Here is a 26,495-nt window from a genome sequence, read left to right on the forward strand (position 1 = left end):
CACATATAGACATACAAAGCTAATCAACCAATGCCTCACTGACAGTTTCTTTCAGCAAGGAAATACAGGAAATACAGGACAGTAGAACACCCGTGTTAACTATCCTGCATATACATATATATATAAACTTTCTCCTTCTTTCCCTAAAGAGTTAATTTAATCTAGGAGATATGATAGACATTGAGAATTGATAGGAAAGCACTCATAGGTAAAGGATAACTGGGATATGAGAAATTCAAATTTTCTAACACTCTGTCAATATACAGGAAACTACGAGATACAGCAGAGCATTGCTAGCATCTGTTTCACAAATTGGGAATTTTGCCTAATGGATTGTATCCAATTTGGACATTTATCAAATTTCAGAAAGCTTAGCCTTTACTTTAAAACACAATTTAATTGCTAGATTTGGGGGGAAACAATGGAATATGAAATGAGTGTTCCTGGTGTACTTTAAAATCTCCAAGTGAGTCTCTTAGAAACTAGAGTGGAAAAAGGTAATTTGTAAATCATAATGTTTTCAATGGTTGTTACTCCAGAATACCATATATGAAACATTCTTCATATTGAAGGAGGTTTGATTATAAAACAACAAAACTAAGAATAATAGGTTGTCTTTAGAGATTATTTTTGAACATGAGATAAAAAAAGGAGTAGATGACATCTGTGGATATTCCACAAGGACTATTCAGATGTTTTCAATGAGAGTGGCTCCATATTTAAAAATTCATGTCACACCTTAATTTTTTTCCAAATGAATAGATATGACACCAAGCACACTCTTGTTATCCCGTATAACCCAGCGGGGACTTCCCATTTCTGTTCACCAACACACGCAAGAAGTAAGGTGGGTGGAGAAGGAGGAAAAAGACAGCAGAGAGAATGTGTGCATGTACAAAACATTATTTGAGATGGAACTAAAGGCTGAGCAGAGGAGCATGAAAAGTACAAAGAAAAATTTAAAAAGAGAAGCCAAACATTGTTTGAATCTCCCCAAAAGACACCAGGAAATTTAGGACTCAAGATTTAAATAAATAGATTTGTCAAAGGATTATGCAATACTTAAAGGGGATAGTTGAGACAGAAAAGGAGTCCATGTTGGACATGGCTTTTAAGTTCTGTCCTGCATTTCTGTGTATTCATTTGAAGGCTGCAGTCAAACAACTGGATTCAAACCCCAGCTTGAACATTTGATGGTACAGGATTTTAAGGATATCACTGATCCTGTGTGTACCTCAGTTTGTCGTCTTTAAGGAAATAACCACAGTACTTTAGAAACTAACAGCGTGGTCAAGCATCTGCTTTTATGTTTTGTTTTAAAGTTCTCCAGTTGATTCTAATGAAAACTATATTTAGGAACCACTGGATTAGATAAAAATCTAAGATTTTATAATTATGTTTTATAGTTGTAGACACCAAATCACCATGACTTCAAAAGCAAATGGATACTGAGGAATATTTTCTGGCCCTCAAATCATATGATAGCTGCTATTTTCATAAAAAATTTTTAAAAAATAATTCTAACGACACTTTAAAGGCAGAGAAATAAAGTTTCAGGGAAGTTAGTGGGTCAAAATCAATGGCAGAACCTGCAGAAGGTTATTTACCTTCCGTGATATAACACCTTATAACATATAGAAATTTTTATGTCTTGTGATTCAGCCTTAATTCTAGGAAAGAGGTTCTGAGAGTTACTACCTACTACTTTTAAGGGGTATTTTCTCTCATTTATACATAAAGACAATCCAACGGAGTTTTTAATTTCCAAGTCACAAAATTAAGATATGACTTTCTTTCATATACAGACCCTGAGAGGTACTGAGAAAAATCTGAAGAAGGCCAAGTGCTAACAATTAAAATCAATAAAAGACAGCTAAATCCTAGGCTTGCAGGATTCAGAACTTTGCTTTTTCTATGAAAATGAGACGTTCCACACATTGCAGGATTCCCAGGACTTCTGAGCCCTATAGGAAACATTTATTTCAATAGCACCTTGACCTTCATAACTCTCAGATGAGAAGTTCATCCTTCTGGTCCCTGCATTACTGTCTGTGTATACTTGACTCTATTTAATCTTGGTCTTCAAACCTTAAATTTGGGTCAGTACACACAGGGTTTTTTTTACATGAACAGTCCTCAGATATTATAATGAGTGATATGCTAACTACAATATTTTACTATTTGACCATGACTTTTAAAGCCTATTAAGTTTACTGGACGTACAGTAAAAGTAGTTTTCATGAAGTCCATGTTAGATTTACACTTCAATTCATGCTGTTATAGAGTTGGAGGTGGGAGGGTCTGCACAGTCATTCAACCTAGACCACTAAGAGCGATAAACTAACCAATTATAAAAGAAGAGTTAACACCATGCAAAGTTTGTTTGTGACCAATTTTATTTTATAACTGCATTGTTGGGTACTTTATTGGTTGGAATACTGAGTTCATCCAATATTTATTTTGCATATTTAAAAAATTCCCAAAGCAATACTTTTGTACATAACAACCTCTTAATAGTAGTCCACCTTGGAGGTGATTTATACTGTAATATCAGGGATGCAAAAAAAATACAGAAAGTCACAATGCTGGGTAGGTTTTTACAGGTATCTGTTGCTTGGCTGAGTAAAAAGTTCAAGATTTTCAGTCCTTTAAAACAGCTTTTCGTATAAAGCAAAAAAAAAAAAAAGCTTTGGAAAGGTTCAATTTGAACCCATCATGTGGCTTTCGTGTAAAACAGCTTTGTGCACATCAAATTGTAGGAGTCATGCAGTTCATATTAGTTGCTGTTTTAAGCACAGCAAAATCATCAGATTTTAAAAATCTAGTTTTGCTATATTATTAAGTAGTTCTCAAAATAACCTATGAAAGCTCGCCCATCTAACAGATAGTGAGGATGCATGCGGTCCATTGAACATGCCCAGAGTTCTCAATCTGTTCTGTCCTAAACATCTACAGTCAACCAGAGGCTGAGCTCTCCGACGGACCTTTCCAAGGCTCTCATCCGAGAACGACTGAGCAGAAATGAAGAGACTTAAAAGTTTGTCATATCAAAGAGGTAATCATTTGTGATTTTACAACCTTTGAAGACCAAAGATTGCATATCTTCAATTACTTCATTTAAGTGTGACTTGAAAAAACAGCATTCTGGATATAAAACATTCTGTGAACGTTGTTCAGTACCTGGTTTTATTATATTTTTTGGTATATTTGCATATTGCATCCAGAGCTACAAATTTCCACAGTGCATTTGCCTCATTCAAGTATAATAAAAGTAAAAATCTATAGAAGCTCTAAGGTTAAACAAACTGTACATCATACAAAAAATTAATTTACTGACAGTTAAAAGTATTGGCAATGCCCTTTATAAATCTTAGCAAAGATACATCATAAAAGATGTTACACTCAACATACATGGTCATCACCATACAAATGCCATTTCGATTTCTGTGGTGCAGAACAGAGTACTTAAGCATACACATGTAGAATCAGCACTTTGTACCATAAACATTTCTTTTAAAATAACAGTATAGTCAATATTAATCTAAGGTACAGGATTTTCTTATTGCATATTTATTGTCACTGAGGCAGTTAGTTATAATACAGTATTGGAACATCCATAATTATTTTAAATAAACAATAACATTTTTCCTTCCAACAATATAAAGACTGTTCTTTTCTAAAATCACACAGAACATTGCTACATACAGTTTTACACAAATACTGAAAAACATGACCTTAAGGCATCTGCTTGAAAGGCAGATGTGTATATCTACATGAACTAAACTATGCAAGAAAAAAATATTGCACAAAATACTATTATTTTTCAAATAAATTTTTTGTCTAAATTTACATAATTTCCTATTTATTGACCAAATCAAAAGTTCATTGATTTGCTCAGAACCATTGTGCCTCTTAAAGAAGCTTTAAGAAACGTACATTAACAATATCACTAGGCTTGATGTAGCAAAGGTGTTAATAATGACGTACGATTTCTAGAAACTATTTCCTATACTAAGAAGTGTTTTGAGGAAAACTAAATTTTGGGATTCATTTTACATTCCTAAGTTTATATTCTGATTTACAAATATTTTCTCATTCAGAATCAAATAGAATTCTTACTGGAAAAGTTATTCATGAAAGTAATTAATCTTCTCCTGAAAATTCAAATAGAGAATGAAGGTCAATGGATAAGAATATTCACAGTTTTCTTTTCTTGATCAGAAGTCTACTTCTTCACTATTACTAAACAACTAATTCATTAGCATTCCTGAATCCTACTACTAAGATATTAGGATAAAATCCCAATTACAGCATTGTCACATACAGTTTCAATTTAAAAGGGAGGGACTGGTTCTGGAGAACCTTATTAGCATGATCTTAAACAAGAAAAGATGGGATTCTGTACCAGTTATTACTAAACTGAGCAGGGTGGCCCTAAGTTTTGAAAAGGAACATCTTTCCCTACAGGTGCCTGCTCAGCTGAAGGAGAATCAGGTAAACAAGGACACTGAGCTTCGGAAAACATCTCTAACTCTGTCCTTTAAAAGTGAATGTTTTAGCAGCATTATTATAATTAACATAATAACTAAGAAAGTTAATGAAATTAGAAACGGTATTGTATTTAGAACATGCTTTTGATTAAACAGCAAAACAACTTTTTTGGCGACAGAATCTTGGGGTAGTAACCTGTAAGCAGAGTACATTATTATTATCACACCACTATCATCATTTCAAAACATTTACAATTCCTTTTAATTGATTTCTTCAGAGCATGGATCATGCCAGTTATTTTATTTCCCCACACCTTCAGTTATCATACCTTGCACATGACTTGTGCAAAAAGTCCATAAATATTTTGTAAATGAAGACATTTGCCATTGGCATGATAATCATACTATATTTTGGTGCCTTTCAAAGGTATGCCAAAGTAGGTAAACATCAACATATACAACTTAGCAACACTTTCACTCAACAAAATAACAGCTCCTAGACGGACATAATACTTCTGTGTCCCCTTGAAATATCATAGGAACAATATTTATGGGCAGAAGGACAATAGCTGGGGTAGGATTCAGAAAAATCATGACCTAATTCAGAGGTTATATGAAAGAGTATGTATGTAGCAAGCCTTAATTTATATAATTCTGTCATAGACCAGGTATTGCTCCTTTGAAAAATAACAAACAACAGTGAGACCGAAAAAGACTGGTTAGGTTATAATAGAAAATATGAGCACAGTAGAAAACAACACTTTTGTTTCCTTATTTAAGAACTCACCCTAATTTCACTTCATTCTCAGTATCCACCATAACACTGGGAAGTCAAGGTAACATGGTTTGAAATACTAATAATTGCTACTATTTTTCTGGACTGTTTTTAAGAATAACAGGTAGAGTTTTGTTTTTCCTTTTTTTTTGTTTTTGACAGAGTAAAATAGGTAATTTTGTACGTTTAAAATAAGGCACAAATCACTTTAAAATCCCTTAAGACAATTTCATCATCTGTGAATGGCTTAATATCCTCTAAACAGCATAATGTGATAGCCAAACATCTTGTGAGATGGCTGAAGATAGGAAATCCACAGCCACAATGTTTGTTAAGTAAATGGACTGAAACCCAAACCTTGTCCATGCTACACTCCTGATTATCTCATTCTTGAGACTATGAGTTGTGAAAAGAGAGAAAAGAAACTTGCTTCATTTCAAAATTGATAGTAAATGTTATTTTGAATTTTTTTCACAAATTAAGAAGGAATATTTGTCAATCAGATTGACCACTAGGGTAACCTTTTCTCTTTGTTACTTAAAAAACTCATACAAGGACCTTTTTATTATGTATTTCACTGATGTATATTCAAATTTGTAATGAGCAAAAAAGCAAAGTTTGACAAGAATTTGAATCTTACTTTTGTGTTTTAAAAAAGGATTATAGAATCTACCCTAGGATAAAACTAGACTTATCTTCCTGTAAGTGAATAACTATCCCAAATACAATATATTCATTTAGATTATGGAATGTAGATTTAAAAATATTTGGTCATTTTCTTTAAAAATGACCTAAATAAATATTGTAAGCAATATTTTTGACAAATCTCCTTCTAAGATTTTAAAGGAAATTATATTCCATCAGTAAACACTTTTACAGTACAATCTTACTGGGATTCTTGAATGGTTTCTTGAACGCTTTTCCTAAAAAAGAGATATTTTTTAAAAAAATCAAGATTATGATGTACAGAATATTTGAATGAACATAGAAATAAAAATTATCCATAACATCACTGAGATTTTTTCCTGACTATTCCTGGCAGTCTAGCCTATCATGAAGAAACTGTATATGATTCCTTCTCAGATGAACTCCAAAGCTTATCAGTAACTTTGAGGGGGATACATCTTCCATAAATAATGCCAAGTAATTGATTTGATACTCCTCTGCGTTAGAGGAAATGTGTGGGCTGCTCATAGTGACTCCATTCCAAAGACCACGGTATGAAAAGGGGGGTGGTGCTAAGTTTCCAGTAAAGAAACCTGACAACCATTACCTCTGCCAGGCCGTCAAAGTCAATGTTAACATTCATAAACAAGTGGGCAGAACACACCCTTGATAGCATGTGATGAAAACAGCAGTTCACTGCTGTACTCTTCTTCCCAAAGCCCATTTGTGAGAAATCTAATTTGTAAGCAATATATTAGACAAACACTAAGAGAAGGGCACAGTGTGATTTATCTTTCCAATAGTCCTCAAAACTGTCAAGGTCAGTAAAGTCTAATAAACTGCTACAACCAAGAGGAAACTAAGGCGACATGACAACTATATGTAATGTGGTATCCTGGAACAGAAAACAGATACTACTGGTGGGATAAAGCCATGGAAAAAAGTCATACCGGCTCATTAATTGTGGTAAATGTACCATGTTAATTTAAGATATTACCAGAGAACTTGGGTGCAAGGATGTATGGAGCTCTCTATTAATTCTGCAATTTTTCCATAAATCTAAAACTTCTAAAATACAGTCAATTATTGTAAAATGTAACTGAGGTAAAAACATGAAGCATTTTTGACAGAAAAATATTAATTAAGGAAAAAAGAACATTTTTTGCCAGGACAGCTTGTGTTACATCTGGCTTTCTTGAGGGGGACTGCAGATAGCAAAGGCATAGAGAGAGACTACAAACATTTTTAAGTGTCTCCTTTGTAAACACAAGTCATTAAGTTCCCACTACAACTAAGCACTTCATATATGTCACTGAGTGAAAGGTACATTTATACCTTTTTACACTGTGAGAAACATGGCTACAGTATCCTTATAAAAGCAAATATTTCCACAAGAGAGCTACAGACCTTGAAAAAAATTAAATTGGATCTTAATTTGATGAGTAGAAAAAGGCATTATTGCTCTGCAAAACAAAATAACTTCTCTTTCCAACTCTATACGTAATTTTAAAAGTTATTTAAGTATGGTTGATAGAGCTGTAAGATTAAGGCAATTAGTGGATTAAGAGTTTTATCAGTTTCAGGCTAGTTTTGATAAACTGTGATATCTCGATCAGTTCATGCTCAACCAGATTAACACAGTAGCTACTGGTTACGTGTAGGATTATATATGCTTATTTACTTTACACAAAATGAATGGCATTAAGCACCAATTACTGGGAAATTATATGTTCAACAACATATCCTTTGAACATGCATACAAACTAGTACCTGATTTCATAGCACAGTAGACTTCACTTTACATTTAAAAATCAATGGATAACATATTCATGAGATGCACTAGAGAGGGAAATGTTTCCTCCAAAATAAATAGCAGAAAAGAGTTTCCATCCTTACAAATAGTTCTATTCACTATACAGATTACAGGGAGTCTCCAAATGCTTCCTGGAAGTTTAGACGCAAGTGATAGATCCTTCACGGGAGACTTGAGCTCAGTTTCCACTTACACTGCCTTTTGAAATGCTTGAGTCTTGCCTGGAGTCAGATGACACGTGATACAATGACACTACTTCATGGAGCAGTCCAAGATCTGCTGAATTCTCACTGACTTCTTTCCCTTCTTTCTCCCAAGGAACAGAAGTAGATGGGTATCTCCCAAGGCTGGGCGTAAACAGATCATCTGAAATCTGGCTTAGTGTTTCCTTCTTTTCTGTTTCTCCTTTATCAGTGTGGGAAACTTTAGGGGGAGCTCGCTGGAAATCCAACCCTGAAGCAGAAGCTGGGTTTTCCACCACATTAGGGCCACATACATTGTCAGCACTGAGGTGTTTATCACTGTTTTCCTCTTTCAAGATAAACAGAGACTCTGTCAAAGCACTAGAGGAAACCTGCTTCTTGGGAGACGGAGGGAGGTGTTTGCCATGGAGGGCACTATCATCCTGCCCAAGATTCCACTCTGCTTGATCCCCAGAGCCACCAGAGAAGAGGGCCAGGTTATTCTCACTAGGAGCATTGGATTTATTCTGAAAAAAGAAACAAGTTCAGAATACTTTTAATAAAATTATTATTCTAGTATTTTTTCCATTTTGAAATCAACGTTCGTTTTCAAGGCTGGGAACCGGAAGCTTCTCCCAGAAAAAATATAGGATTGACAGTTAATTCTGACACCTCTGAATAGTTGCATGAAGAGGACTGAAATTAGATGGGCTTCGGTTTCCGTGTCCTTATAATCACCACCTGCCAAATTCAAACTAGACCACATACAGTAATTAAAGCCAAGTTCTGGAGACTCTCTCAATCACACCGGGTTGCCATAGCTCATACTTCTATCTCAAATGCATTTAAAAAATTCAATTCCATTTTTTAAAACATTGTTCATTTTCGAAGCAAGAAGATGGAAAAAAGAAAAAAACTTGAACAAACATATTTATTTTTTAAAAAGCCTTGGAATTAAAGGGAAAAAAATAAGACAATTTCACACTTTAAAAATTGCCCCCAGAAGATAGCTATAAAACTTGATTTCTTTTTTTCATTTTTATTTTTTAATTTTAAACAGAAAAAATAATAACAAAATAACAACAGTGGAGACAAAAACAAAAAATATTGCCACTGGACAAAAATAATTTCCAATAATGACAAAACACACAGCTGGATATATGAAAAGGAAAATTTTGGAGTTATGTTACTGTAAGTAATCCTTAGTAATTACATTTTACCATATTTTTGCAGTTTGGATCCCTACTTAGAGGTTAAACACTTCCAGCAACGAAGATTATAAGATCAGACAGCCACAGCAAGGGGAGGGCTGCATTCATTTAATTTTATAAGCTGAAAAATCAACTGACCGTAGGTTTGTAGTCAATGTCATCCATTGATCTAAAGAAATCCAAGCTCTTCGCAGCTGCCAGTTTTCCTTGATCTGAGCTGTGTGTGCTCAGTGTATCGAGGATCTCTCCTAATAAGTCCATTTCGCCTGAATAAGGAGTCTTCATTCTTGTCTCAACAGAATCATCACTTTCATAAAAATAAGCAGAAGCTTCTTCGCCATCTTCAGAAGATAACCTGAAGAGAACAAGACATACAATAGCAGACACATACACCATATGCTGTGTGCAAGCACCTTCCCACCAACTGCAGTCAGTGAGCTGTTTAAAATCAAAACGCTATTTCAGTAACTGGTTCATGGGCAAAGTCTTTATCATTGTGCATCTACCACCTCAAATACTGGAAATTTTAAGTGTGTGTATCATGAACAAACAAAAAGTCCATGGTAACTTAGCAATCTGGAGAAAGAGGCCCGGCTGTTCACTCACCCTAACTCTGTGGGATTGGAACCTTTACCTTGGACTGAATACTTGAAAAGTTTGTTGTAGCTCAAGTTCACTTTCAATATTATATGGGTTTCCTTTTCCTATTTACTTACTCATTCTAAAGAAGTAATTGCTTTATATAGATTTACTTAATGAAGAAAAAAGAATGCCCATTTTATCATCTTCATGTATCTTAAAATTATAAAGATCAATATCTCCTATTATTTACTTAAAATTAATTTTAACACTTTTTTCTAAATTTCCCTTTATATGGAGGGTGTGAGCCTAACGCAGGTGGACTCAATCCCTGCCCCCACATCTCGGTAGACACTGGTGCTTCCCAAGGACAAGGGACTGCAGGCCTGGCTCCCTTTCCTGTCCCAAGACTTGTCCCCCACCACATTCCAAGGAGCACCGGTTCCTTTCGGTGATGCAAACTGGAAGGGATAACATCTGAGCTCCAGTACACACCCGCTGAGAGACCCTAAAGCTTAACACTTCTGCCATGAAGCCACACCAGGTAGCACAGCCCTGTGGTGCTTTACCCACTTGCTTGCTCTTTCAATGTCGTCATCATCGTCATCCAGGGCACCATCCAGGCTCTGGAGAGACTTTTTTGAGCGGGCCTAGACAGAGAATTGACAGTGAACTGACATTTGTAAATTAAAAGAAATCTCTTTCACACATGGTAACAGAATAATGTGATTTTGACCAGACACAATTTTAAAAGTGTTTGCTACCCAACAACTTGGAAAACTGAGACAAGAAGAAACAGAAGTGGACAGATAGTGTCTATCTAATCCTTAGGTACTCTTCAAACTAGTAACTGAAAACAAATCACTGGGCAGACCACACATACGACACTGTATTAAGCATATTTAATTTAACATCAACGATTCCCCACCATGCACACATCACAAAATTTTAATAATTATTAAAAGTTGCCAATCTTATTTCTTTTCCACCCATACTCTCCCCAACCCCAAGTTAGGGCAGTGCTTCTCAGTCCTTAATGTGTATATAAATCTCCTAGTGATTCAGGAAAACAGTGCAGATTCTGATTCTGCAGTGGCTGGGATTGCTGGGGCCTGAGTTTCTGCATTTCTGCTGAGCTCTTGGGTAGGGCCAGTGCTGCTGAACAGGGTCACACAAGCTGTTTGGAGCAAAACCTGAGCACGTTTCGCCTCAACTGAAAGTGTCGCTTTATACACTTAAAAAAATTTAACACAATCAAAATATCATTATCATGCCTAGCAAATTAACAACAGTTTTAAATCCGGCATTACCCAGACCATATTGGTATCTCCTTATTACTCATAAGTACTTCAGTTTATTTATTTCTTCAGATCAGAATCTCAACAGAAATTACCACTGAACTTGGCTGACACTTCTCTCTAGTCTCTTTCAGAGGACTCAGCACACTTCCCCCTCTTTCTGACATCTGTGGCCTTCTGTATGACACAGGAGTCTATCCTCATCTCCTATAAGCTGGCAGCTACAAACAGAGATTTAGCTGGCAACCATTTGTTTGTTTTGGCAAGAATATGCCTTGGGTGGTGATATGTGCTTTCTAGTAGCTCCATCAGTGGACACACAATGTTTAGATATCTAACTTTTGTTAGTATTAAGATTACTCAATGGCTCCAGGTGTGGTTTTGCCAATCTACCTACTGTATCTACCTACTATAAAGTTCTTCACCAACTATTCACTTGATGGTTCTAATATCTTACGACAGTGGTGGTGAGCCTATGGCACATGTGTCACAGTGGGCTATTTGTACCACTGAAAGTTCTGTTATTGTGTTTTTGTTAAGACAAAAGATTGTGGTTTTTTTTTTTTTTGAAAGTAAAACCTCAGTACTGAGGATTAATTATACTGATGGCACTTTGCAATAAATAACAGGGTTTCGAGCTGTGGTTTGGGCACGTGGTCTCTAAAGATTCACCGTCATTGTCTTATGATAAACCTTGGTTAAATCCACTACTTCATTACAGCTGCTGTGTAGAAATACCTTCGTCTTTAGCTACTAGAAATTATCCCATCTTAGGCTTTTCTGAAGCATTCCTTCTATATTTGTTGGCATTTTTAGAAAGCAGAACTTCATCTTAATTACTTGGCTATCCTAAAATGCAACATATATAGGAAAAAAAGATAAACCATTGTTTCAATGATTTTGAGAGCAATGAGGCACTGTCCTAACAATCGCTAAGGATGAGGCATTTCGTTTTTAAAATATTATCATGATTTATACATATCTGATAGAGTTCAAGCCACCAGTTATTACTACCTTGATGTTCAAACTGTCCCATCTTTTAAGTATACCATATTTCTAATTTTTTTTTTTTGGTACTGGGAATTGAACTCAGAACCTTGCACTTGCCAGGTAGGTACTGTGCCACTGAATTATATCTCTGGGCCCATACTTTTAATTTACAAACAGTCTTTTTCTTTTAGAGATGTACCATCTCTAAAATGTTCAGGTTAAATGATATGCCCTTGGGTTTCTATGTCCAAATAATTCCGGATGGATTAATAGTGGAGGACGGAAAGTTGTCAAGGCTGGCCCTGTACTGACCACTGCTGACCCCATATGAGAGATACAGGGGTACTTTTATATGCTTCTCTTACTACTACACACGGCTGAAATCTTTCAAAATAAAACTTAAAAGAATTAACCCATCTCTGATCAGCGGGTGCCCTTTCCAATTGGTTCTTATGTTCTTTAACATGATCTTGGGAAAGAGCCTGATTTCTCCAAGTGGGAAATGGCATTTAAAGTAGTCTGGGTGCTATGGGTGCTCGAGACGGAATATTATCATTCTGGGTGGATAACAGTAAACTTGAATTTGGAGACTTCAATCATGACACCAAAAAAGAATAACTTTCTATCTTCTGATTGTGATCTCCCACTCCAGATAATCACTCTCATTTATTGCACTTCTACAGAATGTGCACATTTCTGGGATCCACAGGACAGATCCTTCCTCCTCCATTCCTCTATGATGCTGCTGCTCTACAGCAGCAGCAACTGACTGACACAGGCATTTTCAACATCCCTGGGGCACAGAAGAGTATGACATACATCCATTCATCCACTCCACAGACATTAAAGAAAAACCTTCGATGTGCAGGGATTGGGCTGTATGCTTGGATACAGTGATGGCCAAGAACAGGACGACCTTGCCCTCATCCATGTCACATTTTACTAAATCAGACATGAATTACATTGCATAATCACAAAAATAATCATAAACATTACAGCTTATGTTAGCTTATATGACACTGTCATTGCTACGAAAGCACTTATTAGAAATTTGCCCTAGTCTTTCTTTTTTTTTTTTTTTTGGTTTTTCTCCGGTACCGGGAACCAAACTCACGACCTTGTGCTTACCAGGCAGGCGCTTTGCCGCTGAGCTAAATCCCCAGCCCCCAAATTTGCCCTAGTCTGAGAGGTCAAAGTAAGTCTTTCCTTGAAAGATGTTCGAGTTGAGCTGTGAAAAGTAGGTAATGAGAAGCAGATTAGAAGGGGTAATAATATGCATAAAATCCCTCAGGTTGGACACTCAAGGAACATACAAGGGAATAAATGACAAGTACTGGTGTGCTGTGGATTAGAACTTGTGTTAGTATATAGTACTGTATTCTTTAAGCCTATTAAATCCTGCAGTTACCCCTTGGATCACTAGATGGCAGAAACACACTGAGAAGGAAAAGGCTGGTTAGATTCTCACTGATGAGGGGTATAAGGAGGAAGAAGAGATTAGAGATGTAGCAGGAAAGTGTGGGAATTGAGAAGCTGGTGTGGGGGTGGGACAGTAGACAAAAGACAGGTCCCAAGCTCTCAAGTCTGGGTAATGGAGAGCAAATAGAAAGGCACTTAATCAAATATTTATTGAGAACTTACTGAAAATGGGGCTGCACACCCTGAAAATAAGGCAGCAGCCACATCTCAATTGTATTTCAGATCTTAGCATCTCTGCATCCCATAAACATCCACTAAGCACCCACTGTATGAATGCTACTATGTCCATGTAGTGAGGCACGTAAGAGAAATGGAGGTGACATTCCCCTTGAGAGGGTTATCTTCCTCTCAAGATACTTTAAAAATACAGAGTGAAGTGCTAAAGGACTAAACATAACAAAGCATTATAGGAAAAACCCTCTTAGTCCTCACTGTATGATTACAACTGAATTTAATCTTTTCATTAGAGATGGAAGCTTATATAGATGACTCATAATTAATACTGAATAAATAAAACTAATCAAAGTATCAAATAGAAGCATTCCTAATAATGGAAAAGTAGGATCAGTCAGCAAAATAGTATTGCTAACAAAACAGACTTGTAATCACATACGATAAACAATGGCAAATTCTGGGATCAAATCAGGAGGTATAGAAATTTGTGAAGTACACACAACTGGTGCAGCCGTGTTAACATTAGTTAGTTCATGAGTTACGCAGAGGTTGTGCAGTCAAGAATTTTCTGTGGATGCAGTATCACATAATAGTATTTTTTATACAAAACACTTCATACAAAATAAGTTTTATATCATTTTGATACAGATAATTAAAAATGAGATAAAGAACTAAATGCCACGTATCTTCAGACGTTAAGCTCTGGTTATGTATAACTGTACAGTTTTGCTTCCATAAAAATATAAGGCACTCATCTAATATATTTGAAAATTCATGAAGTAAATACTCATATGACAAAGGCTGCTTGCCATGCAGGTGGGAAAATAGTAAATTAATGAAAAAACCTTGACAGTATGAAATGAAAATTATTATTATTATTATTTGGTACCAGGAATCAAACTCAGAACCTTGCGCTTGCCAGACTGGCGCTTGTGTGGCTGAGCTATATCCCCGGCCCTGGAATAGAAATTATTGAGGAAGATCCTAGTAGAGAACCTGACCCTATAGCTACATAGTGAATGAAATAAAGTAGACCAGTGACATCAAAAAGGAAAAGCATTTTACATGAAATAGAAAGTCTAAGAAAACAACAGAAAATCACATGGCAGAAGGACTAGGTCGCAACACCATAGGACTGAGTATCTGAGGAGACCTCAAGATGTGAGCCTGGTTTACCCGCAATGCTTTCTAGAAAGTATACCAGGCTGTAGAAGTGCAAACTATCATCTCCCAGAGGCACCGAGGAGCCGATTAATCTTGCAGTTACTGCTTGGATCACTAGATGGCAGACAAATACTAATAAGGAAAATGAAGGGTAAATTTAAATTTTTAACAATATGCAATGTATTAATTATTGTAAATCTCCTACTGACCTGTTTTAAAACTGTTTTATTGTTATTTTTATTTTTTTCTCTCTAAAATTTAGCAATAGGGAGTTAGAGGGCAGTAAGTAGATAAACCCTTAAACCCACATTTTTAGATTTTGTAAAATTAAGGTGCTTGTACTATATGGAGGTGTTCAAAAATAGGTACAGTCTTTGCTACTGCTCCCGTTTAGAAGCTGAGGCAACCAAGGTGCAGAAGGACTGCTTGGCTTATCCACAGTCTGCAGCAAACCCAGAATTTATGCACTGTGGAGACTAAGACAAAAATATCTGCACGAAATAGTGTCAGAATAAGTTAAAGAAAAATACAGAATTAAAATGGCAACATCTTACACATACACAGCAGCTTATCATTTGAAAAGAACTTAAAAACACATTCATTTTAACTTTTATAGGTTCCAGTAGTAATCGAAATAGAATTAAGTGACTTCTCCATGATCGATTTGTTTCAGTGTGTCTAATGTTTATACAGTACACTTTAGTTCATTTAAAAGCCTACATTACCACACATTTCAGTGAGCATTTTTCCTGTTTTACATGATAGGGAACCCAAGGGTTAACAAAGTAAAGTGACTTGGGCGAGACTAAGTAATTAGGTGGTCACAGAGCCAGGATACCAACCCAGTGTTCTGACTCCGTGAGCAGAGAGCTCTTTTCATTGTGGCTGTGTTAGATAAGAAAGTCCTGAGCGATCCAAAAGAACGCACTCTGTGAGAAGTGGCCTGAGAAAGACTTTCTCAGAGTGGCAGGTTGTAAGTCATTTTCGAAGCATGTGGTTTCAGGTAGGTGAGATATGTGGGCGAAGGGACAGGAGATTAACACCCTCTGCCTGGGACAGTGAGAGATGTTCCTGTTGATGTACTGGGGTGAACTGGAAGGATCGGCAAGAGCCGTATTTGGTGACATCTGATGAATTCGACTAATGACGACCTGCTGTTATTAGATGAAGGACACAGGGTTTTATACAAGCATTAAGTTCTGCTCCTCAGTGCGAGCGCACTGTGAAAGGCTACGTCAGATGGTGGGAGTTTTCCAGCGTCCCGATACGTCCAGGAGCCCTCCTCCCGACCCCCAGTCTGAGTGTCTTCATACTCTTTGCAGCTTTATTCACTGCATTCCCTACCACTCACCTGATGCGTGCTCCCTTGTAAAAGCAGTGTTTCATGTACAGCTCACTCGCCTCCTACCACATCCTTGAGACCAAGAAAACACTCTCATTTTTACATTTCTTCCGCTTTTAAGTCCACTACCCTTTAGAATGCAGAAAGCTGCAAGAGAATGTCACTGCCATTTCAACAATGAGAAAAAGCTGGATAAAAAAAGGCTTAATTGTCCTTGAGGATATCAGAGAGCTGAGCTGCAATGTAATGAAGTAAACTGAATTTCCTATACAACAAATCCCTCCATGGGAAGATAAGAGACAGGATTGATGTCACTTTTGGCAAAGCACAAGGAAAGAGACAGCTGCCATATAAGTAGGTAAGAAGCAATCTGCTAAAAATTTAGTAAAATCTCAACGGCCAACAGTGGGCTAACGTGTTAATTTGGAATAGTTGCAAGTCCCAAAGACAAGGGGGCTTGCGCACACAGGCTCTTTACCACATACCAATTTCATTCATTCATGCTAAATCAGGCAATTCCACCACCTGGTGCTTATGAGGAAGAGTGGCTCAGGTCTGGCTGCCTCAGAGACAGGCAAGAAGCCTCTTTTCTAGGGCCTAATTTACAGGATACGAAAGTCTTACACTGGTGGCAAGCTCACTTCCAAGAATGCTGAGGGGAGCACAGAAGCAAAATCTTTTTCCACCACAGGGAGAAGTAAGAAATTCTCTTAGGCACACGATCCTCCACTGATCCCAAGCAGAAATCTATCCCACTGGGGAGGGCTAGGTACTCCTCCTCACCCAGGCCCAGTCACAGATATAATGAAGTCTATTTGCTATGGGACCTCCCCTGAGGACATAGGTGAGCATGGCCTGTCTGAGACTGAAGCTGCACCAGAGCACCAAAGTGCCATCGGCCAGGACCAAGTAATGAGCAGCAGAAGCTCCCCGCTTGGGAAGGTGGAAACAAAGAAAGAGCACCCTCCCGCCCCCGCTGCTCCACGTGGCTCAGGTGCACAGAGAGTGCTGAGAGCTCGGGGGAAACAGAACACTGAAAAGAGTCCGGGTCCTCCAGCAGGTGTGCTCCCACCTAAGCACTTGGAGGTAACAGTATCAGCAGCAAAACCCAAAACTGATGAAATTTCAAATTGACTCAACCTCTTAACTAATAAAAGCATTACAAATAAAAGGCTGTTTCTTGGCATAAACCCCATTTAACTCTTTTTACCCATTGGGTCCAGCATTTAACTAAGAATTATGAAACATGAAAAAGAATAAAAAAGATAAACACCATGCAGGAACAGAATGGACGACAGGAGATAGATTCTACTCTAAAAAAAAAAAAAAAAAAAAAAAAAAAAAAAAAAAATCGAAGTGGAAACGACAGAAGCAGGAGAAGAAAAAGAAGCAATAGTTATCAAAGAAGTTGTTCAGATGGGCTCATCAGCAGACTGAAGAAAATATCCGCCGATTTCAAAACAAGTCCACAGAAATTACACAAATTGAAACACGAAGAGAAAAGAGAACAAGAAAAATGAAACAAAAATACAAGCAAAAACTACAGAACAAAGCATCCAAATATGGACCAATCTAATTCTTCCTGCTTCTAACACACAATAGGACTCATTTTTATGCAGTGAGTGGTTATTGTAGTTGATAGGATAAAAATATTACCTGATATTTATGAAACGTCTAGTGAACATTGGGAGAATACACTGGGCTAGTCTATTGGCTCTAATCTCTACCATTACTCTATGGAGGTGGACATAAGTATCACTGTTTTATAGAACAGAAGGGGAAGAGGCTTACAGAGGTTAACAAAGCTGGGCAAGTTCACAAAACCTCCATGTGGCAGAGCTGGTACTGGCGGTCCAGATCCTTAATTCTACAAGCATCTCACACTTCCACCCTGGTCTTTCTATGGAGCAATGAATGTGATAATCAACACGTGTGAAGGGAGAGTGACTGTGAAGGTTAATGAGGCGAAGTCTTTCAGAATTTGTAAGTGATGGTCCTTGAGGAAGTCAGGAGGAGGAAAGTGATCTTGGACTGTGAATCAGCAGAGGCAGAACACTGCAGAGTTTCAGAGGAGACACATGGCCTTGAAAGCTGTTTATCACAGTAACACACACTAGATATTCACAAGGCTGAGATGAATGACACAGACTCTCCACCTCGGTGTGTCTCTTCTGCCCACACTGCACCTCTAAGTAATTAATGGAGCTTGTCTTAATTAATATTAAATCATGGTTCATCTGAGTATTTGACTAAAGGAACATTCAAATGAGAGTTTTAGAGGTAGAATATTGAAAGTTAGAAGTGACCCCAATTATCAAGTCCTTTTACTGAGCAGGTGAGGAAGGTTAGTGCCCAATTAAGAAGTTTCGTTTGGCCAAATACTGTATCAAGATCATCCTAGAAATCAAATACCTTAGAATTCATTTCTCCGTTGTTGATCAAAGCCTATCTAAAACCCCATCCAATGCAACGGTCCACTAGGCACTCTGAAAGATTGTCTCTCACTGAAATGCGTTCATAGGCAGGAAAAGGGCATGTGCTCACAGGTGTCCCTATTCACCTGCAGCTTATACACACTGCTGGTGCAAACAGTATTTTTAAGCCAACTTTCAAGGATTGTTCATGTGTCAATTGATTCCTTAACTATAAGTATTTAAAATACAGTATTTTGATCCTCTTTTTTTCCCAATCGCCTCCCCTCTTTTCAACCCCTCCTCCCCTCTTTATTTACAAAGTTTTGTTTACATTTTATCCGTCATTTATCATTTTTTCTTTTCCCTTCCTGCCTATCTCCCTACCCCCGACTCCCTAGTTCCCCTTAATTCTGAACCATATCTTCCTGTTTTGCAATACTTATTATACACTTTGGTCCTTAAACTTAAGTTTTCTCACACCAGAGAAACAACGTGATTGTTACACATGTGTGACCAGTTTATTTCATTTATGAGTATGGTCTCAAGGTACATTAATTTACCTACAAATGTCTCAGGTTTATCCTTTTTTATGACAGATTAGTACTCCATTGTATTAAAAAAAAACAAACCCACATCTTTTTTTATCCACTACTTGGTTGATGGGCATCTGGGTTGTTTCCAAGATTTAGCTATTAGAAGATGTATCATACACAGGTACAAATCCCTTATAATGAATATGATCATTGTGTATATTAAATTGTACCAATAAACTTAGTAATACAAATAAAAGAGAAATTCAAGTAAATAAAATCATAAAACTTGAAAAAATAAATTACATTGTTTAATTTTTTTTTCTGATCTTTAGTATTTGAGAACGCAATTCTACCAATGGCCTTACAGTAACTTTTTAGGACTGGGAGATTATTGGTCAGTATACACTAGAAGTTTTGTAAGATTGTTAAATGATATTCTCAAAGGAAAATAAGTAAGTTAGCAATCCTTTGATAAGTGGCAATTCATTGCAATTTTACTTTTGTTGATAGAGTTTCAATATTTTCACATTTTCACTGGGTTTCTTATTACATGACAAGTCCTTGCATTTCAGTGATACATAAGACCTGCTCCTTTCATTAACTAAAGTGAAGGTGATTTCTCTAGCTGAGATAAATAATTTAAAAGTCAGCATAACAGAGCCATATAATTTCCAATCATTTCAATAAAGTATGTTTTCAAAAATTATTAAAGGATTAAAAATATCCACAAAGTAATTACAGCTACATTTTATTTCTCAAATTTATCACATCAATGTATAAGTACAGATGTGTGTGTGTGTAATCATACATATAAGTAGAGAAAATTTTTTTAATTGAATGTAGCAAAAGTCTTAACAATTTGGTCTCAAATTGAATACTACAACTTAAAAAAGAATTTATTACAAATGTCAAAGACACTGATAAAGGTACACAGAGAATAGATTTCTACGAAAACTACCAGTATTATTTCCTGGTAGTTAGAAAAGACATAAAGGACTTTCAGAAAAGGCTGCCAACATAAAAGCCCCATTTTAAAATTGGGATGGGGTCACAGACTAATTTAAGATATTTATGCATTATGTAATGTTTTATGTTATATATTAGGGAATATAACAATGTGTAGTAGATACAAATCTAGCTCAAATTATAATAAGATTCCATTATTCTCTAGTAGTTATGTATCTATTGACATTTCAGGCAAGTCGTCTCTCAGGGGACACTAACAGGCAGCAGGAGAAACCCTCACAAAGAGAAGGCTGTCTTCTCCTTTCATCAACACTCACATTGATCTCCGAGAAACTTTAAAAGCAGTTCTATACACAAAACCAGAGGAAAACTGTCATTTCTTTATTCTAAGATGCCTGAGAGAAAATAACAATTTGTCTACAAAAAAAAAAAAAAAAAAAAAAATGGATACGTTTGGAATAGAGAACTGTTGTTAATCTAATCATAACCCTTGCTAATTAAGAAGGTATTAGGAAAAAACATTAAACATGCAAGAATAAATGGAGGAAAAATAACAGTCATATGATTCCATACATAGTCTATATACTCATTAGATTTACTAAATAAAAACATTGTGTACTATTCATTTTGTTTCAAAATGTTGTAATAAATAACACAGCAGCAATAAATTTGAAGAGTAAAATCATAACATTAAAAGATAGATGTCAATTTAAAACTATTTCAAAATATATGGACCATGTTTAAATAAATAAAATTATCTTTCATTGCATCTTTTATATGTTAAGTATTGTTCAACAGAGATAAACATTTAAAAATGAATCCCTAGCCAGTTACTAAAAAAGAGTCAGCTTTGAATTGTTTTTGGATTGAATAATGTCCCTGCACAGTTTTATGACAATATAAATGTCTCAGTGTGTACTCTATTGTGTTTCTAAGAAACAATTCTAAAAGCTGCTATAAATTTAACTACCCTCTCTGAAGGAAAGCACTATGTGATTTCCACTAGAGGGCACACTTGTAATCCATAATTGAGTTTTTTTTCCTTCTTTTTTTGGAAATAGCTTCAACTATAAGCAAATATGACATGCTGGAAATTAACACTATTTCAACAGAGAAATGATAAAGAATATAATTTTATTTCTAACAACAATACTCTAACTAATATTGTTCAGAGTGTACCCAAAAGATGTGAAGGAGTGACCGTGGAGAGAGCCTGCTACAGCACGCTTTCACTAGGGAGTACTTTTCATGGGCACTTGTTAGGAGGGCATGTTCACTTATTTCAGAAAGGTTTTCTCATTTTAAGCTTTCTGACAGATAACCCTACTCCTTTAACCCAGCATTTTAACTGAGTATTAACAGCATTTTAAATACTGTGCCAATATAAACAAATTGCTAAAAATATAAAATTAGGGGTTTTTTTTTGGCTTATTATGACTCGGCCAAACTTATCTGTATTATTTTGCAAACCTTATTTTATATAAAATTATTCTTTCCAATTATTTTTCTGCCAAACACACATAAATCTCCCACCCTGAGCAATCCTTCTTTGTAATTTATCATCACTTTCTTCTTGGTTAAAAGTGGCACTTGCTCCTGTAAACCACGGATGGCAATGCCATTGCTTTGCTGACCAGTAAAGCAAATCTACACAGTGGACCATATTTATCCAACAAGTCCAACAGGTGTACCACTTTCTGAAATCTGTCATCTAAGCAAACACTGTCTTTAATTATATTTATTTGATACCTAAATTTACAAATTCCTGTGTAGGAAAGTTTGTCAAATATTTTATCATGAATGAAACCCTGCAGGTATGAATCTTATCTTTTATTAGAAACTAAGTAATTTAAGATAATTTAAGCTTTATCTTTTCCAGTAAGTTTTTAAGAAACAATTTCCTTTGGAGCATTTTGAAATATATTACTATCTGTAAGATACATTATCTGACTGCTAATAATTTTTAAACGATGCTATTACACTGGAATTTCTTTTAAGTTTCTACTCAACCAAGATGTAACTTTGAAATGCCTTACAAATTTTTGCAAGCTAAAAAGACATGTAACATCAGAATACATTTTTATAAAGATGAAAGTATACTATTTATCAATCATAAAATGAGCTTATAACCATTATGAAATATTCCTCAGATCTATTAGAATGATTTATAATCCATTTAATACACAGACTCAAAGAGACAGCAAAGTTTCTTTTTTCAAGTGGGTACACCACACTGCATAATGAATACTAACGGAAAATCACACAGATCATATTTTATGATGAAAACATTTGTGTATTCAATATATAACATTTCTCCAACTAAGTCTATATGTCGCTGTATATTAAAAGAGATGTCTACTAGTTTGACAATGCTCACTCTATTTGTAGAATTTATGAGTATTAACCATAGTTCTATTTGTTAGACACTGTGTTTGAGTTAAAATCTTGATTATATTCCAAGTATATTTATCAACAGGCACATTATATTGTATCATGTTACAAATAAAAATAGTCTTACATTCGTATTTTCTCATGCTGCTTTTACCTAACTGAGTATGTGCAAAACTGAAGTAGACTGCTATTTGCTCCAGACATGGAATAGTTAAAAGTGGTATGTGTGCCAGGGTCTTAATAGGGCTTAACAACAAAAAGCTTCAATCTTCCACTTTCACTGGATTTCACTGCAGTGATTTTGCCTTGCTCAGGGCCATCCATCTGTTAATGCTGACTTGTAATGCAGTTAAGCTCTCCTGATTGTGCACTAGTGTAGTTGTGTATGTGTGTGATGCAAACACACAACTATACACATGCTATAATTGCTAGACTAAGCTAAGAATGGCTGAAATGATTAAAAATGGAGCAATATGTTAGATTTATATAAACACCGTGTATTATTTAAAGAAATTTTTATTCTTACAAGACTCTAATAAATTTTTAAATAATTTCATTTGAAAAACAATGGTCTAAATATTTTTAAAACTTCAGTGTTCTATTTTAAAATAAAACTGATGAAAGAAGGTAGTAGATAGGATTAAAAGTGTTCTGCACCATGACCAGTGGCAGTATTCTCTCTGGACTCAACTGGCCCTATTTTCAATAAAGCCAGAGGAGTATTCTTTCCCTGGAGTCCTGTTAGGCTGGGGCTGCTGTTAGAACTGTCATCTTCACACAAAAGGGAAAAGGGTTGGGTTTTACAAATGTGAAGCCTAATTGGGAGATCTTCATGGCTGTACCCCTGACATTTATTTAAGCCTCATCAACAAAACAGAAAGTAACCATACTAATTAGCAGACCGGCACACAAATTACTGTTTGTTGGGGGTGGATTGTAGATTCGCAATCTATTCTAAAGATGAGCTAAGTAATGGAACACAGGCCTAAAACAAGATATATTTATATCCTTTTTCTTTTCTATTTTGCAAGCAGATTAATTTTTTTAACTTCAAAATATATCTTTGAATTCAAATTATCATCATCCAATTTTCACCTTTTGGACAATAAATGAAAATAAAGGCTTTCCCTGATAAATCTTACTGGAAACTGGGAATATAATGTGTTTTGTACAGCTAAGATCCTCCCTCCTTTTTTCTCTTTTTTTTTCCCTTCCTCTTCTTTTAGTCCTGGAGGTCCAGACCCAGGGTGCTCTACCACTGACTACATTTCTAGCCCATTTTATTTTTTACTTTTAGACAGGGTCTAAAAATTGTCCAGACTGGGCTCAAACTTGAGAACCTCAGCCCTTCGAGTAGCTGGGACTACAGCCCAACCAGCAAGATCCATTTCTGCAGTAGGTAATCAAATGGACTATGAATGTAAGTCCATATTCATTACTTAATTTTACTGGCAATAAACATATTGGACCTTACAAAAGTATATACGAAACTTTTCAGGACAATAAGCTATATACTGCTTTTCAAATGATATACTAGGATCTATAGCCAGTCATCCCTACTTAAAATGGAGAGGGTGATTTTAGGAGTCCCTGCTACTTTGGCGACTAAATGTTCTGGACAGTAACTACCAAGAAAATTAGGTGGTACCATTGCCACAAAAAAGCCTGGTGCTGAAGATATATGTATACATATAAATAAACAGCTACCAATTATTGACTATTATGCAGAAAATACAGTATTTTAGATACATTCTCTATGATGCCCAGGGCATCCTTGGAAAGTAATGTGCATTGTTATTACCACTGCAGAAAATGTCTATGGGATGCTGTATTTGTACAGCTGCCAAATGTTAGTATGTACCTTTCCGAAGTCAAGTTCTATCTGGCTCTAACCTCCATGTCCTTATCTCTAACTGACCCTCCTCCACAGCACATCACAAACCACAAAAGGACAACACAGTAGTGGCTAAGTATTTAAATTCTAGAATACATCTGTCTGCCTTTGAAATCCTACAGTGCTATTTATCACCTGTAGAACTCTGGGAACACATCTTAATCTCCCTGTTCCCCTGTTTATAAATCTGAAAATAGAGATAGGTGGACTGCTAGGAATTTTAACTGAATCCCATAATAGAGACAAACAGATACAGACAACCTCACTGTTAAGAAGAACGTGTCCATATTCCCCATGTTTTACAAAGCTCTTTTAGTGCCTTTTTATATGATTTCAGTTCTATGAAACCGAGGTTTGGAAAATAGAACATGGAAATTAACTGGATCACCAAACCCCAAAGCTTCCTGCTTGGTTTTGATCATTAAATTCACCGTGTGGCAAATCTTTTAAGAGAATTTTGATGAAAAGTCAAGTTTAAGGGACCCAGAGAATGAACCCTTTTGATGAATACCTAAAAGCCCAGTTCTAACACAGAAAGTGATGCTAATCTTCCAGTTCACTGAGCCTTATAGAGGAAAGAAAAATTATATTTTAAATTTATTTGTACTTGTAGATATCTTTGTTTTTTAAGCAGTTCAACTATTACACGAGAACCAAGACATGGCCTAGGAAATCAGGCTGTCTTTGAGTCAGGTATTAAGAAACCTGAGATTTCAAATAATAGAAACTGCACAGAAGAGGCCAAATTAAGACAAACCAAGAAACAAATAAATTTCATCTACTAAAATAGATTCTTGCCTCTAGTACAATGATGGTGAACCTTTTAGAGACCAAGCGCCAAAACTGCAGCCTCAAATCCACTTACATATTGCAAAGTGCCAACACTGCAGTTAAATCTGAACACTGAGGTTTCAGTTTAGGAAAAACAACACACATCTGGCTTGTGTGCCAACAGAGTAGGCCCACTGTGGCACGCTGTGGCATGCACATGCTATGTGTTCACCACTGCTGCTCTTGGAGCCGCCTCTACCAGAACACAAACTCTTGGGACAGTGAATTCATCTGTGGATCTGCAGTGTCCCATTTCCTAGAGTGACTGTGCAATTCCTGAACAACTTTAAAAACCAAACTGCATTATCAATCAATGTGCTGTGCTTTCTCATTTTTGCTATTGAACAAGACAGTAAGTACTAAGAGCTTCTTACTAAATTTTCTCTCTACCTTAAGCCTTATCTGATCAAATGCATTTTATTTATATTTTGAGCTTTTATTCTATGGTTCCTTGTAAATGTTAAAATACATAGGGGAAATACGTGTAATATAAGTGAATAAAGAATACGTGTAATATAAGTGAATAAAGAAACATTACTGTCTCTGACGCACATATAGATCACTAGATTCTGCCTTTAGTCGCATCTAACTTTTCCAAGAAATACTTACATATTTAGTTGAAAATCTTAATATTCTGGAATCATAATATTATTACAAGTGGAGAGTTAGGGTAACAGAACTCAGATTTAGAAATCATTATACAATGTGTTCAAGGCTCTAGCAGTTTTTCTGTTTCTTCTAACTTTGATTCAATGAATAGGATTGTATTATCTCCAAGAAAACCAATTAGGCTTCTGCAATCAGGCTACAAAGGAACAGCAGTGAACTATAAGCAATCTTTCTTGATTTCCTGGCACAACATGCAAATAGTATATTCTAAGTTTATTTCCACCTATAGCTTTTTATGTTTGTGGAAGTAGCTCCACTGTCTTGTGAGAATTAAGGCAATGGAACCCATTAGGGTAAGCTGACATGAAATTTACCTACGTTTAGATTTGTGGCATAAAGGTCTAACCTCTAGGAATTTAAAAATATAGACTTTATCTCTTTTCTTATTTCTGAGACAACGTTTTGGGAAATAGCTTTATAAAGGCACTAAAAATAGCAGACATCTTATGAGACACTGTAACAGGCCCCAGAACTGCTCTTCCTGCTCACCCTACTTACCCCTGCTTCCCTCCCAATGTCCTTGGAAACAGATCTCTGCTTCTCTGGCTCAGAGTTTATTGGACCAAGGACTACTGCCTGGCCTAAGTGGGATGATTACATTCTTCTAGAAGAAACTGGATTCTGGAATTTCTCT

The 26,495-nt window shown here is 36.0% G+C and overlaps 1 protein-coding gene across 1 annotated transcript in view; it reads right to left on the reverse strand.

Moving 5' to 3' along the window:
• Positions 1 to 2,378: 2,378 nt before the first annotated feature.
• The window catches only part of Dennd1b (DENN/MADD domain containing 1B), a gene marked incomplete at its 5' end in the record, with an annotated part of 220,228 nt that continues 196,111 nt past the window's right edge, over positions 2,379 to 26,495 (reverse strand). Inside the window, 3 exon segments of the mRNA XM_013521889.1 lie at positions 2,379 to 8,453; positions 9,276 to 9,492; positions 10,290 to 10,366. Coding sequence (XP_013377343.1) covers positions 7,923 to 8,453; positions 9,276 to 9,492; positions 10,290 to 10,366 — 825 coding nt within the window.

The sequence above is a fragment of the Chinchilla lanigera genome, unplaced genomic scaffold (assembly GCF_000276665.1).
Source record: "Chinchilla lanigera isolate Chin_1 unplaced genomic scaffold, ChiLan1.0 scaffold00005, whole genome shotgun sequence".
In the NCBI taxonomy this organism is placed as follows: Eukaryota; Metazoa; Chordata; class Mammalia; order Rodentia; family Chinchillidae; genus Chinchilla; species Chinchilla lanigera.